General features: G+C 37.8%; 2 protein-coding genes across 2 annotated transcripts; both read right to left on the reverse strand.

Annotated features, from left to right (window-relative positions):
* Positions 1–5,607: 5,607 nt before the first annotated feature.
* LOC108999765 (receptor-like protein kinase 5) lies at positions 5,608–6,630 on the reverse strand. The gene is made up of 4 exons (XM_035695233.1): positions 6,591–6,630; positions 6,308–6,486; positions 5,872–6,085; positions 5,608–5,765 (listed from the first exon to the last, which is right to left on the reverse strand). The coding sequence occupies exons 1-4, from the start codon at positions 6,628–6,630 to the stop codon at positions 5,608–5,610; spliced, it is 591 nt and encodes a 196-aa protein (XP_035551126.1).
* Positions 6,631–8,814: 2,184 nt separating this feature from the next.
* On the reverse strand, positions 8,815–9,537 carry LOC118349697. The gene is made up of 3 exons (XM_035695234.1): positions 9,468–9,537; positions 9,310–9,362; positions 8,815–9,096 (listed from the first exon to the last, which is right to left on the reverse strand). Exons 1-3 carry the CDS (start codon positions 9,535–9,537, stop codon positions 8,815–8,817), a joined length of 405 nt encoding a protein of 134 aa, XP_035551127.1.
* Between the last annotated feature and the right edge of the window lie 5,268 nt (positions 9,538–14,805).

Consider the following 14,805-nt stretch of genomic DNA (forward strand, 5'->3'; position numbering starts at 1 on the left):
GAGAAAGATTGCATAAAGTATAAATCATGGCTTGAGAAGAAAAGTAATCTCAAATCTCTTGAGTGCTATGAGTCCTATTTTGTATACTCTCATCATAATACATGGTGGATTGATTCGGGTACTTCAATTCATGTTGCCAATATCATGCAGGGGTTTCTCGGCCTAAGGAAACCGATGGGAAGTGAACAATGCATCTACTCAAGAAATGGGATGCGTTCACATGTCGAGGCTGTAGGAACTATTAGACTTATTTAAATAATGGTTATATTTTGGATCTTGAAAACACATTTTATGTACCTTCATTTTCTAGAAACTTGGTCTTTATATCTAGATTAGTACTTTTAGGATTTGAATTTAATTTTGTGAATTCAAATGTTTTCGTATTTAAAAACTTCACATTTGTAGGCTCTTGGACCTTGATTAATGGGTTGTATAAAATAAATTTAGATTTTGCTTTTGAAAATAGTCTATTAACTCTGCATGATGAAGTTGGCACTAAACATAATATTATTGATGAGTCCTCTATATTGTGGCATAGAAGATTTGGACATATCTCCATAAAGAGAATTAAAAAATTAGTTAATGATAGAGTCTTAAAGACTTTAGACTTATCAGATTTTGATACTTGTGTAGATTGCATAAAGGGTAAGCAAACAAACAAAACCAGTAAAGGTGCCAAGATGAGTGAGGAAATTCTTGGAATTATACATACTAACATCTGTTGACCATTTAGTACCCCTTGTTTGAATGGTCAGAGATATTTTATCTCATTTATTGATGGCTATTCACAATTTATGTATCTTTACCTTATTTTTTATAAATCTGAAGCACTAGATGCTTTCAAAATCTATAAAAAGGAAGTAGAGAGGCAATTAGAAAAGAAAATAAAGATCGTAAGATCTGACAGGGGAGGAGAATATTATGGTAGATTTACAGAGTCAGGGCAACGATCAGGTCCATTTGCAAATTTTCTCAAAGAAGAAGGCATTATTGCTCAGTATACAATGTCAGGTTCACCTCACCAAAATGGTGTTGCTAAGGTGAAACCGTACCCTTATCGATATGGTGAGAAGTATGCTCAGTAATTGTAATCTTGATTTATCTTTGTGGAGTGAGGCCTTAAAATTGTGGTGTATATCTTAAATAGGGTTCCATCTAAGGTTGTTTCCAAAACACCATTTGAATTATGGAAAGGATGGAAACCTAGTTTAAGGCATATATGCATATGGGGTTGTCAAGCTGAAGTTAGGGTCTATAATCCACGACTAAAGAAATTGGATTCGAGGAAAGTCAGTTGCTATTTCATTGGCTATGTAGAAAATTCTAAGGGCTACAGCTTTTATTGTCCCTCACATACACCCATAATTGTGGAAGCCAGAAATGCAAAGTTTATTGAACGTTTTGGAATAAGTGGGAGTAATGTTCCTCGAAAGATAGAGTGGGAGGAAACACGGAATTTAGATATTACATCCATGAATGAAAATGAAATGATTATCATTCAAGGAAATAATCTGACACCTTGATTTGACCCTGACACCTTGATCGTGGGTGATCAGAGGCAATCCATACTCTTATCGATCCCCACACAAGCGCGTCTTCTACCCCTTCCCACTATGGGCCTTCTAGGTCAGCCTGGCCCATGCTACCAAAGCGACCTGGGACAATTCGTTCGGCCCACCCTAGGTCTAAGGGATTACTCCCCTCATAGTATCCTGCGAATTCCTAGGATATTTCTAGGGGATTACTGCCCTCACACAAGCATTCCATTGTTTACTAAGAAATACTACTTTTAAGTTCTTTCAATTGTTTCAGTTAAGTGGTCTGCCTGGCACCTAAGAAATACTACTTTTAAGTTCGTATGTCTGCCAAAAGGATCTTTGAGCATGTGGTCGACCTTGCAAGCCAGTTTAAGAAGAGTGATAATCCCTTACGTGAAGAATCTCTGGTTTTGGCCATGCTTTTGTGGTGACATATTTGGGTGATGAGCGAATTATTTAGGATATCAATTTTTTTATTTGTCATTTTAATTAAACGTAATAATGTTTACCCTTTGTGTAGTGTAAGGGCTTCAAAGGATTTAAAAAATTAAAAATAGAGTAAAGCAGATGGTAAAAAAGGCTTGAAGAACAAAAAAGTTTTCAAAAATTGGCGAATGAAACGATGAAGTATAGTGAAACAGGGGATAATTTAGTATGAAAATGCAAACACAATGGTGAAGTTATTACCAAAAAGAACATTTTGGAATGGAATTCCACTAAAGTACAAGGGCTAAATTCCATGATATTCTTTTTAGTAATAACTTCACCATTCAATTCTTTTTAGTAACCATAGAGGATCTGATCTTTTATTTCTCTTGAACAATGCTAAGCATCCTAATTTGGCTTTGAATTCTTAGGAAGGGAAAAAGTGTAACAACCCAATCCCAAAGGGGGAGAGAGTTACTTTCTGTCACTTAAACTCACATCTCACAGTGCATATATAGACTTCAATTTCTCAATTACACATAAATCTCACTGTTTCTGATCAACTAATCCAATATAAATAATCTAAAAATACCACAAAACTTCAAAAATAAACATCAACCTTCCGATAATCGTAGCAACCTTCTAAGCTTAATCCACCATGCTTAAATCATCTCACCCATACTCCTAGTCTTGATTCTCAGCTGAAATATTCAAATTATCTGAAAAATATTGTGGAGATAAGGGGTAAATTATCAATAACTCAGTAGGTAGAGAACATATACTAGTATATAAAGATGAGACTTTTCACTAGTTCAGAATGGAGATCGCAACATTTCAGTTTCAATATGGAGATCGCAAAAATGTGTTATCAAAAAATCAGAGCAACATTTCAAACAGTTCATATTCAAAGATCCTCTGACATAACATAACTGAACATCTTCTTCTTATCATGTCATCATATCATATCATATCACCATAACATATCATATTCCATCTTTAACCCCCGTGGTAGGGTTTTCTAATACCCAGTGGCCAAATCAGGTAGTATCAGAATGTTTTCCTTATTCATTCTCAGAGCTCCAAGTATGCACACAGAAAATAACATGCAGAAAAATCACTCTATTTCCAAAGTGGGTGCACTCATATCATAGATGTTGGTACCAATCATGTAACAAATTAGAGCCATCTTATCAGAACCAGAAACAAGATCAGAAAGTCATGCCAAAGATTTTTCAGATGTCATATCATATCAAATAGAAACCTGAATATTTTCTTATCATTTTCATATAAACGAAACGGATTTAGAGCATCTTCATATAACATGTACAAATTTCACAAATTTCATATTTGCTCTTTTGCACATTTCAAAAGCAGCAAGTCAAAATATTTCTCATGTCTACACTAGTCATGTCAGAAAACACTTTCTCTTTTATATAGACTTTATGAGTAATGCAGAACACATAATTGAGGTTATTTTCACTTTTCTTTTCAAAACAAATCGAGCACATTTTTCATAAAATCAACATTAGTTCATTTTTTTATGCAAAGTATAGCATAGGAACCCCGCTTACTTGTACTTTTTAACTTTTCTGAATTCTCTCACAATTGTGCTAAATGAATATCAACCGTTACCTATAAAATAGTTGCACGACTTGTGTGGATTTCCAATTGTAAATATATTTCATAATTAAAGCCGAAGAATGAAAGAATCTATTTTCCTTTAACTTCTAAAATCCTCGAACACTGAATTACCATTTCCTCCAAATACTGATTTTCACATAATTTTCTCCAAACAATTACACGATTAAATCCTAAGATCATATTACTCATAAATTGGTCTTAGAATATTATCATGCAAGCACAAGATCTTGATACCAAACTATACATATTAAATTCATGATATCCACCCATGGCCTGTAAACCTCTGAGCCCATAACCCAAAACAAAATAGCATACTAATTTCTAGAAATAATTAAACCCAAGGCCGCCTAAGAAATCAACTTCCTCATAAAATTGGGCTCACTAGAAACTCACAAAATCAAGCCCAGAGCACATGAACATTCAAACCCATCAGACCCTAATAGTCATATATGGCCTTGAGGTAATTACACACACTAGCACTATTGCTAAGTGTCCTCATCTAAAAGCCAACATATGAGAGAAAAAGATTATGCAGTAGATGCTCACCTAGTAGTAACCAGGCACTTAGCAAAGGAAATCCAACGGCTGGCAGAGATGAAATCATGGCGGCCTCCTTCGTGGCACATGGTGGAGTTCAGAGAGAGAGAAAAAGAGAGAGTGGTGGCTTAAGCACCTCAATGGGGGAGCTGCTTTGTTTTTGGCAAGGGGAAACAGAGGCCCCTTGGTGTGCAATGGTGGCTTGGGTTTCATGGTGCAAGTTGGCGGTAGTGTGGAGCTCCCGATGCGAAGTGGTGGCTATAACCAAGGGAAGGTGGGAGAGGCTTGCTTGGTGGTGTTGCATGAACTGGAAGACTGTGGGTGTGAGAGGCGTGAGGTGGTGTTCATTTGCTTAGGTACTGATGGCGAAGTTACGGCATGGCAGCAGCATGCGGTTGCATGGTTTTCTGAGTGCAAGTGTTCTGGTTGTGGTGATGTGGGGAAGAAACGTGCAAACTGGAGGGGCGGTGGTCGTGAAGTGCTTGTTGTTGGTTTCCAATGTGGTTTGTTGATTGGGTACTGAACGATGGGTGGCCTACGACTGAGCGGTAATTAGCTTCACATCATTTCTCCAAGTGTGCTATGATCATGGTTGAGATGGATCTGTTCTGAGTTGCACAAAATAGGCCTTCAGTTGGTCTAATCCAACGAGGGTGGTGTTGCCGTAGGGTGGTTTCTGTGATCTGTTGTGTGTGGGATGACTGCTAGTGTGGACTAGAGGGTTGTTGGTGCATGTAGGGGTAGCGATGTGGGTGGAGGCTTGCAGGTTGGTGTTAAACGGTGTTGGGGTAGTGTGGGTCTATGGTGGTGTAAGGTAGAGGCTTTAGGCAGTGGGCCCGACGGCTTCCTTCATGCAAAAGTAGGGTGGTTCTCGTGGCTGCCGATTGAGAAGAGTAGACAAGGAGGTGAAAATAAAATTGAGAGAGAGACCAAGAGGAAGAAACATAGGAGAGAGAGAGAGAGAGAGAGAGAGAGAGAGAGAGAGAGAGAGAGAGCGTATGTTGAGAAGATAATTTGAGGGTGAAGAAAAGAAAATTAAACTGAAGGGGTGTGGGCAAAAAGTGGATAAAAAGTGGGATTCATGGAAGAAGAAATGGGGGAGCAACTAACGTGAGGAGAAGATTTCGGGGGGAAACAAACCGTCGGGATAGTGCATGGGTTCGGGGAAGAAGAAACTGAAAGGAGGAGTCTTTCCCGAAAAAGACAACCTGTGGGTCTTCTGGGCTAGGCTATTCCTGAGCTTGGGTTGTCGGCTTGGGCTCTGGGTATTACAAAAAGCATCTCTGTTGCCGCATTATTTTCTCCATTTCTGACTGGCTAGTTGCATAGCAGCAAAACCTTCAGAACCGCTTTGATGGATGGCTTGGTAGAAGGCTATGTGCCAGTACAATAGAGTCAAGTCTGAAAACATGACACATTTCATTTAAGTGACAGGGCTCTTGGACCTCTTCATCCAAGGCATCATCTATAGGTTTTCCATCTTGAATGTTTGCAATGCCCATTTGTCTAGGGATGTGTATTCATCACCATCATTGACTTTCCTCTTGGTTGTCAGTTCCAGAAGGATAATCCAAAAATTGCATACATTGATCTTCTCATTAATTCTGGTTGTCCAAGCATACTCTGCATTTCAATTCAACAACATAAAGCTAAGCCAAACTTCTGGTGATGGAAAAAGAGGAAAACATCATCAATAAAAGGAAACTTGAAAATTTATATAGTTACACACCTGTAGCTATGTAGCCCAAAGAGCCAGCCACTGCTAACATCGTAGCCAGTTCTCCCTCCTTATCCAACATCTTTGCTAGTCCAAAATCAGATATTCGTGTGTTGAAATCAAGATCTAAAAAGATGTTGCTTGAATTCACATCTCGATGAATAATGGGTAGTAAGCAATCATGATACATATAGGAGAGCCCCTGGGCAGCTCCAACTTCACATCTCTTGAACAATGTTGAGCATCCTCATTTGGCTTTGAATTCCATAGGAAGGGAAAAGCATCTTAGTTTCCTCATTCTTCTCTCCATTTCTGACTGGTTGGCTGCACTAGAGCAAAACCTTTAGAACCTCTTTCCTGGATGGCATGGTAGAAGGCAGTGTGCCAGTACAATAGAGTCCAAGTCTGAAAACATGACACATTTATTCAAGTGATAGGGCTCCTTGACCTGCCCATCCAAGGCATCACCTATAGGTTTTCCATCTTGAATGTGTCGCAATGCCCATTCAACTAGGGATGTGTGTTCATCACCATCTTTGGCTTTCCTTTCAGTTGTAAGTTCCAAAAGGATAACCCCGAAGTTGTAAACATCGATGTTTACATTAACTCTTGTTGTGCGAGCATACTCTACATTTCAATTAAATAACACAAGTTAAGCCAAACTTCTAGTGATGGAAAAAGAGGAAACATCATCAATAAAAAGAAACTTGGAAATTTATATTGTCCCACACCTGAAGCTATGTAGCCAAAAGAGCCCTCCATGATTGACATTGTAGCCAGTTCTCCCTCCTTGATCAAGATCTTTGCTAGACCAAGATTAGCTATTTGTGCATTGAAATTGAGATAAAAAAAAGGATGTTGCTTGACTTCACATCTCAATGAACAATGGTTAGTGATCTGTCAAGGTGCATATAGGAGAGCCCCTAAAAAATTATTGGTTCAACCAAACATTAGGCGATGAGAGAGGTGAGGAATTTGTTACACTCCTCAAGAGGGATATGGAATAAGTATGAACAATATGTTACATTTGGTGGTGGGTGCATAACTGGGTCTAAGTCAACTCCCCGTAGTAAAGGTTGTGCATCAATGGGGAGTAGTAGTACCTGTACAATTGATCCCTAGGCCTTTTTGAAAAACTTCCATAAAGAGCGAAAATCAGCATCCTTGATGTATTGTAAGTTGGAGATAGAAAGGTATTTGTTGCAGGATGTTGAGGTTCTTAAGGAGAGTTTCGACATTTTAATTTGGTGGAAGGTCAACTTCACCAAATATCTGGTTCTTGCTCTAATGGCGAGGGATATATTGGTCATTCTAATCACCACCGTAGCATCTGAGTTTACATTTAGCACAAGAGGCCGTGTCCTCGATCTGTTTAGGAGTTCTTTGGTTCCTAGAACTGTAGAGGCTCTTGTGTGCGCGAAAAACTTGTTGAAATCCACTCCTATATGCTTGAGTCAAAATTATTCGGATACCATTGATGATGCGGAGAGCTATAAGTTAGACTCAGGTAAAGTATTTAGAGACTTTTTTAGTTGTTATATATGTTGATTTTGACATTTTGTGATACTAACCTCCTATACTTTAACATCTTAATGCAGAATTAGCCACTATGGCGAGCTTACTTCATGAAGATGATTGAGGTTTGAGTTACTTACTTGGCAATAGCTCTATGATTGAGGTTGTGTTGTTCTTAACCTGTTGTTTTGTTATATATTGCTCATGTTGGATATGGTGTTGCTAGCTGTGTTGCACTATTATTCTTGGCTTTAGACCAAAGGGCTAAAGGTCCAAAGGACACATGAGACTTCAAACGAGTTAGATAGGTTTAATTTTTTCAAAAATAAAATTGCTTGAAGCTTCTGGCCAGCTAGTATACATCAACTTTTGATTTTCCTATATTGATATATTATGTAGGTCCAAAAATATTTTTCTAACTAAAATCTTTTCATATTTTTTTTTCAGATACAACTTGGAAGTTGGAATGGTAGTGTGGCACTTGGAACATTTAAAGTATTTTGGTTCATTTGTTGCCTTGTTAGGCAATTATATTTCTTGTTGGAAACATTTAATTCTATTGGCACTTAGAAAATGTTTGGTTTCTTTTTTTGTCAGAATTGGAACTTAGAAAATGACAGCTGTAGTCGTTGTAAGAAAATATTATTATAATTGATGTGGATGATGGTTGTGGTCTTGTGGATGATTATGGATGTGGTTGATGGATGATGGGTGTGGATGTTTATTGTAGTGATTAGTTGAATGCGGTTGATGGATGATGAGAGTGGGTGTTTACTGTAGTTATTAGTCCTTTTTAATATTTTTTAATTTTTGGAAGCATGTTAGTATGTTAGTTGTTTTTATTTTTAATGTTTTTAGTAAAATTGAAGCAAAAGTGAATTATTTACTTTGGATTGTAAATTTTGAACAAATTTATTTAAAAGCTCACACAAAAAATTCTTTTTAAAAAAGTGTACCAAATATGAAGTTGAAAACAGTAAAAAAAACCAAAAATCTGACTCCACTCCGACAATTCGGAGTCGGAGTCAGAGCGGAGGATGAACATCTCGGAGTCGAAGGATGGGCATTTAGACTCCGACTTGGTCGATGCTCAGCCCTAAACCATATAGGATCTAGTCTTTTATTTCTCTTTTTTTTTTTTTTTTTTTTTTTATAAGAAAGAGGACGGGACCCCAATTTTATTGATAGCCCTCACTTGTGGCGGAGGAAAACCGTGGTTACAAACAAATACCTGGAGGATACAAATTATCATTTCAAGACCCAGGTATCAAAAGACACAAACAGACCAACCAAACCAAAATACACAGTAGTGCAAATTACAATAACACAAAACATAAACAAACCTAGAAACAACCAAACCTGCAAGAAAGAGCACACAAACAAATAGTAATAGTCAAAGAATAAAAGAAACCATAGAAAACCAAAAAACCAAGGACAAACCTATGAGATGCGAATATAAGGCAACCCACTCCTGTCCGTACGAAGAATCCCTTTTAACGGAGTCGGCATATCACTTTCATCCCCCCAATCTCGGTTTAAACCTCCAGCACCCTTCTTGGCCAGAAGATCAGCCACAACATTACCTTCACGAAAAATGTGGTGAATACGATAATCCATGCAACGAAGATAGTCATGTAATTCATCCCAAAAATCCTCAAGATACCAGATATTGCAAGTCCCTTTAATAATCCAATTGACAAGCAACTGAGAGTCCGTCTCAATCTCAACACGAAAAAACCCAAGATGATAGCATCTACGGATCCCTAGGAACAGTGCTCAACATCCTCATTTGGCTTTGAATTCCTTAGGAAGGGAAAAACATCTCAATTGCCGCATTCTTCTCTCCATTTCTGACTGGCTGACAGCATTGGAGCAAAACCTTGAGAACCTTTTTCATGGATGGTCTGGTAGAAGGTTGTGTGCCAGAAGGATAACCCCGAAGTTGTAAACATCGATCTTCTCATTAATTCTTGTTGGGCGAGCATACTCTGCATTTCAATTCAGCAACACAAACTAATCCAAACTTCTGGTGATGGAACAAGATGAAAACATAATCAATAAAATGAAACTTGGAAATCTATATTGTCACACACCAGGAGCTATGTAGCCAAAAGAGCCAGCCACAGCTAACATTGTAGCCGGTTCTCCCTCCTTGACCAACATCTTTACTAGACCAAAATCAGCTATTTGTGCATTGAAATTGAGATCTAAAAGGATGTTGTTTGACTTCACATCTCGATGTTTATATCAAAAATATGTTTATATTAATAACTTAATATTAATGTTCATATTTAAGATTAAGATTAAGATTAAGATTTTATGTTATATTAATTTTATGTTATAATTTTTTTTTTTTTGAAATAGAAGTACTCATATATATTCATGAATAATGTTGGCAATCAGCCATTACAAGATCAGAAATAGAAGAACAAACAGAATCAATATCAATTCTTTCTTCATCTAGCGATACTACAGCTCTTGCAAGTGCATGTGCAACTTGGTTGGCATTTCTCTTAACATGTACCACCCTCCAATCAGTACCATCCAACAGTTTTATAATATCTGCTATGATTGGATTTTTACTATAATCAAGCTCCCTTCGGTTATGAATTGCAGACACAACATTTGAAGAATCTCCTTCAAACAAGCACTTAAGCAGCCCGAGATCCTTACATAGTTTTACTGCTTCAAACAACCCCCTTGCTTCAGCTATATCTGCATTGGAACAGAAAAACAGAGGCTTCATTAAGCTTAGTAACACAGATCCTTCCCGGTCTCTAAGCACAATTCCAATTCCAATCTTATTTGCTTGATTATGCACTGCAATATCCCAGTTGATTTTGATATACCCCTCAGTTGGTCCTTCCCATCTTACTGCAATATTTGAACCTGAGACAAGGTTACTAGTAGTGGCCTCCATAGCTTGCTGATATAGATCACATTCATGTATAGCATGCTGAAATAAAATTCTGGGTGAAATAAACTGCTCTTGATGAATTAAGGAATTCCTTCTATGCCATAATGCACGTGCTACATATGCAAAACAAGCAAGATCCCTTCCTTTCAACCTATCAAGCATCTGTTTAAATATCTGAGCAAAATCAACATCAGTAACAGCCATTTTCTGCATACCCTTATCACCCATCATCCAAACATCCATTGCAGCAGGACATGCCCATAGAATATGCCCAGCGGATTCAGGTTCTAACAAACAGATAGGACATAAATTACTTGCAATCACCTTTCTTTTATAAAGATTCACCTTAGTTGGAAGTGAATCTGAAATAGCTCTCCACATGAAATTCTTGACAGAGTTAGCAACAGGTAAAGCCCACAGTTCTTTCCAACAGGGATCATACTCAGCTCGGGTAGAGGTCTCACCAAAACCACTGCAGGTTGTTTCCATATAGAGATGATAAGCACTTCTGACAGAAAATAAGCCATTGTTAGTCCCTCTCCATACCAGTCTATCTGGATTTCCCAACACACTAATTAGAATCTGTAAAATTGCTGCAGCCTCCGTTTCATTAAAAACAGACTGGACCAGTTGGACATTCCACCAAGCATTCTGTTTATCAATTAATTCCTCAACCAAAGCATTAGAATCCAAAGTCTGTATTTGAGATTGGATCATACCCGAGTTGGTCCTTGGAATCCATCTATCGTGCCATATATGAATCTGACTGCCATTCCCCACCCTCCAAATGAGACCATCATTAAGAATCTTTATGGCTTGCCAAATGCTTTTCCACATATAGGAAGGTCTTGACCCCAAGTTTGCCTGCAACACTGAAGATGAAGGAAAATATTTTGCTTTAAAAATTCTGCTAGGCAGGCTGTTTGGGTTTGTGAGGAATCGCCAAGCCTGTTTAGCTAATAAAGCCATGTTAAAACCAGCAAGGTCTCTGAACCCACATCCTCCTTTTGGTTTACCAGTACATAAAACATGCCAAGATTTCCAATGCATTTTATTTTTATCTTCCATACCACTCCACCAGAAATTAGAGATTAAAGAATTCAACTTCTGACATAAGGATTTGGGCAAAAGGAACACACTCATACAGTATGTAGGAACTGACTGAAGCACAGCCTTAATAAGGACTTCCCTTCCAGCTTGAGATAAAAACCTATTTTTCCAATTGCCAATCTTACTTTGTTCTTTGCTCACAATAGACTGAAAAGCCCTCATTCTGGATTTTCCTACCAAACAAGGCAGCCCCAGATATTTTTCCATGTTTGAGGTGTCATTTAAACCAGCAATCTCCTTTATAAAAGCTCTAGTTGAGGCTTTTGTGTTTCTGCTGAAAAAGAGAGAGGTCTTATCTCTATTGAGCAATTGGCCAGAGGCATTTTCATAAATGCCCAAAATGTGATTCAATCTTCCCCATTCCACCATATTGGCTTGACAAAACATCAAGCTATCATCTGCAAAAAATAGATGATTCATGGATAACACAGCACACCAGAAATAAGCCCCTGAGCTTCTGCTGCAAATAGTTGAGAACTCAAAGCCTCAGCACATAGGATGAACAGGTATGGTGATAGAGGACATCCTTGCCTTAAACCTCTTGAAGGTCTGAACGTTTGCTGAGGTGATCCATTAACCAGCACTGAAAAGCTAGAAGAGGAAACACATTCCATAATCAAATGAATATAATTCTGTGCAAAGCCTAACTTAGCCATAACAGCCTTGAGAAAGTCCCATTCCACACGGTCATAAGCTTTGCTCATGTCAAGCTTTAATGCCATATAACCCTTCCTACCATGCATCTTACTATTCATTGTATGAAGAGTTTCAAAAGCTGCTACTATATTGTCTGAAATCAAACGTCCAGGCACAAAAGCACATTGGGTTGGAGATATTAACTTTGGCAGAACATGTAAAGCACATTACAAAGACTGATTGGTCGATAATCAGATAAAAACTTAGGCTTAAACTTCTTAGGTATCATAACAAGATAAGTGTGATTAATCCCAACAATTGTTTGCCTATTATTTAGAAAAGAGAGAATTGCCTTACAAACATCCTCCTTCACTATTGGCCAATGATCTTGGAAAAAACATGCAGCATAACCATCAGGGCCAGGAGCTTTATGAGGACCCATTTGGAAAAGAGCAGTTTCTACTTCTGTTCTAGTATAAGGCTGGGTCAGCACTGCATTCATCTCAGTAGAGACCTTTTCTGTTAAATTAGCAATACACAGATCAATATTAGTAGGAATAGAGGAAGTGAAGAGTGATTGAAAATAGCTAGTGAAAGCATTCCCAATATCCTCAGATTTAGTAAATACTGTCCCCCTCTCATCAGCAATCTTCAATATCTGATTCCTTCTTTTCCTTTGAGTAGCACAAAAATGAAAGTACTTGGAGTTTCGATCACCCTTCTGAAGCCAATGCACCTTTGCTCTTTGCTGCCATTTGATGTTAATTTTCTCCAAAAGAACATTAATCTATGTTTGCAACTGCTTAATTTCCTCAACAAAAGCAGCTGTCATAGACTGCTGCAGGAAATTCAATCTATCCATTTTAGCCTGCAAAAAAGAGTCAGATAGAGGATCCTTGCTTCGACTCCATCTTCTGAGAGTTGACAGTCCATGCTTAAGCTTAGACATGACTGAAGACAAACTAACTGTTGAATTATTAGAACCTTGCCAGATTTGCTTTACCATTTCACCACAATCATCATAGGAAGACCAACTTGCTTCATATCTTCTGATTCTGCAATGAGGCACATGCTGTTGTCCCTGTGGCAATATTGTGATCATGAGAGGACAATGATCAGAGGTGAGTGTAGGCAAAACTTGAATGTTTCCATCTCCAAAGACATCACACCATTGTTTTGTAGCCACGGCTCTGTCCAACTTCTCTCTAGTAAAATTAGCATCCTGTCTATGATTGGACCACGTGAAAAATCCATTCCCAAAATCCAAATCACACAAATTACATTCTTGTAGCACTTTGTGAAAAGGCTGCATTTGACTCTGTTGCCTCACAGCACCCCCTAACTTCTCATGAGTATATAGAAGCTCATTAAAATCACCAACACACAGCCACAAACTTGGATCCAAACTGTTCAAGGCTCTTAAAATGTTATAACCCACAATTCATTGTTTAGTCACGGGGTGAATAAATATTCTTTGTTTAGAACTTATATATTATATAAAATATTATAATAAGATTTATAAGATTAATATTTATTTCCTGCTATATCAAATGTTATATTAATTTCATATTATTAGATTATTATACAAGAATTTTAAGATTTTAAAGTTTCCTGTTATATCAATTAGAAATGCCATATGCTTTCCGTTTTCTCCCTCTTACAAACAATTCACAAAATTTTACTGAAAACCTATCAGAACTCATTTTCTTTCTCGTTCTACACTTTAACTTTGTGTCCAAAAGCCTTCTATTCCAGGTGATTTATTAGATAGTTTTATTTTTATTTTTATATTGGAACTTGAGTATTTGTTGTGTTGCTTTTAGGAGGGGATGAAAATCGCAATGGCGAAAGATCTTCACGGAGTGGCATGAGTTTTCGTTTCCTTCTAGACTGCAAAACAGAAGATATTTTCCTAATTTTTGTGCAATATACTAGAGGGTCGTGCGACAACAAGAACCCGTGAGATAGAGAGAGGCTGCATGAGAAGGGGCAGATCGGGGAGCTACGTCATGGAGAAGACGTCGTGGGGGCAAGGGGAGGAGAAGGGTGGTCCGACGAGGTAAGGGGCTACTGCAGCAGCAACAAAGAAAATCGAGAGAGAGATGGGGCTGTTTCGAGGCTTGATTTGGTGAGGAGGAGAGAGAGAGAGGGGGGGGGAGGCATAAGGAAGGCTGGGTCCGACAGAGAAGGAGGAGGCCGGTGAGGTGGTAAAGGTGCAGCGCGACAACGGCAATTGACGACGCCGCTGGGCTAAGAGGAAAAGATCGGGTGAGTGAGGGGGAAGACGTGCGGCCTGAGAGGGAGGGAAGAGAGAGAGGAAAAAGGGAAAATAAGGGATCGAGGGTTTCCTCTTAGGTAGTTAATCTAGACCCTTCATTTAGGATTCTTAACCTAGATCCAACAGTGGAGATTAAACACTGAAATAAACTAACTAAAATATCTAGATCAAATATAAATACAATATCATAAATTAATATCAACTTTATGTTATAAAATACTATTCTTTCATCATTAATTAAAATGATGAAATTTGTTAAATATTTTTAAGGCAATAAAATAATCTAATTAAATAGAGTTTTTAACGTAATTTAAATCTCATAATATTTTTTCTACAATTATAATACTTTTGTGGCTTCCAAAATCTAAGAGGCCTACTTTAAAATCGAGCTTAGTTCAATAATATTGAAAATCCCCGATTTAAAATATTTCTTAGACATTTAAAATATTTCGAGGGTTTTAAAATACTGGGCTCGCTTTAAAAATCACTC

The sequence above is a fragment of the Juglans regia genome, chromosome 10 (genome assembly GCF_001411555.2).
Source record: "Juglans regia cultivar Chandler chromosome 10, Walnut 2.0, whole genome shotgun sequence".
Taxonomy (NCBI): domain Eukaryota; kingdom Viridiplantae; phylum Streptophyta; class Magnoliopsida; order Fagales; family Juglandaceae; genus Juglans; species Juglans regia.

Excerpts from the sequence above, each read along its gene's own strand:
- LOC108999765 (XM_035695233.1), bottom strand. The coding sequence starts at position 6,630 with ATGTCAATCATGGAGGGCTCTTTTGGCTACATAGCTTCAG. Across the intron at positions 6,487-6,590 it reads TTTTGGCTACATAGCTTCAG|AGTATGCTCGCACAACAAGA; the intron begins GTGTGGGACAAT and ends ATTGAAATGTAG. Across the intron at positions 5,766-5,871 it reads TTTGGGCTACATAGCTACAG|AGTATGCTTGGACAACCAGA; the intron begins GTGTGTAACTAT and ends ATTGAAATGCAG.
- LOC118349697 (XM_035695234.1), bottom strand. The coding sequence starts at position 9,537 with ATGTTGGTCAAGGAGGGAGAACCGGCTACAATGTTAGCTGTGGCTGGC. Across the intron at positions 9,363-9,467 it reads TTTTGGCTACATAGCTCCTG|AGTATGCTCGCCCAACAAGA; the intron begins GTGTGTGACAAT and ends ATTGAAATGCAG. Across the intron at positions 9,097-9,309 it reads TCGATGTTTACAACTTCGGG|ATTGAGACGGACTCTCAGTT; the intron begins GTTATCCTTCTG and ends TTTCGTGTTGAG.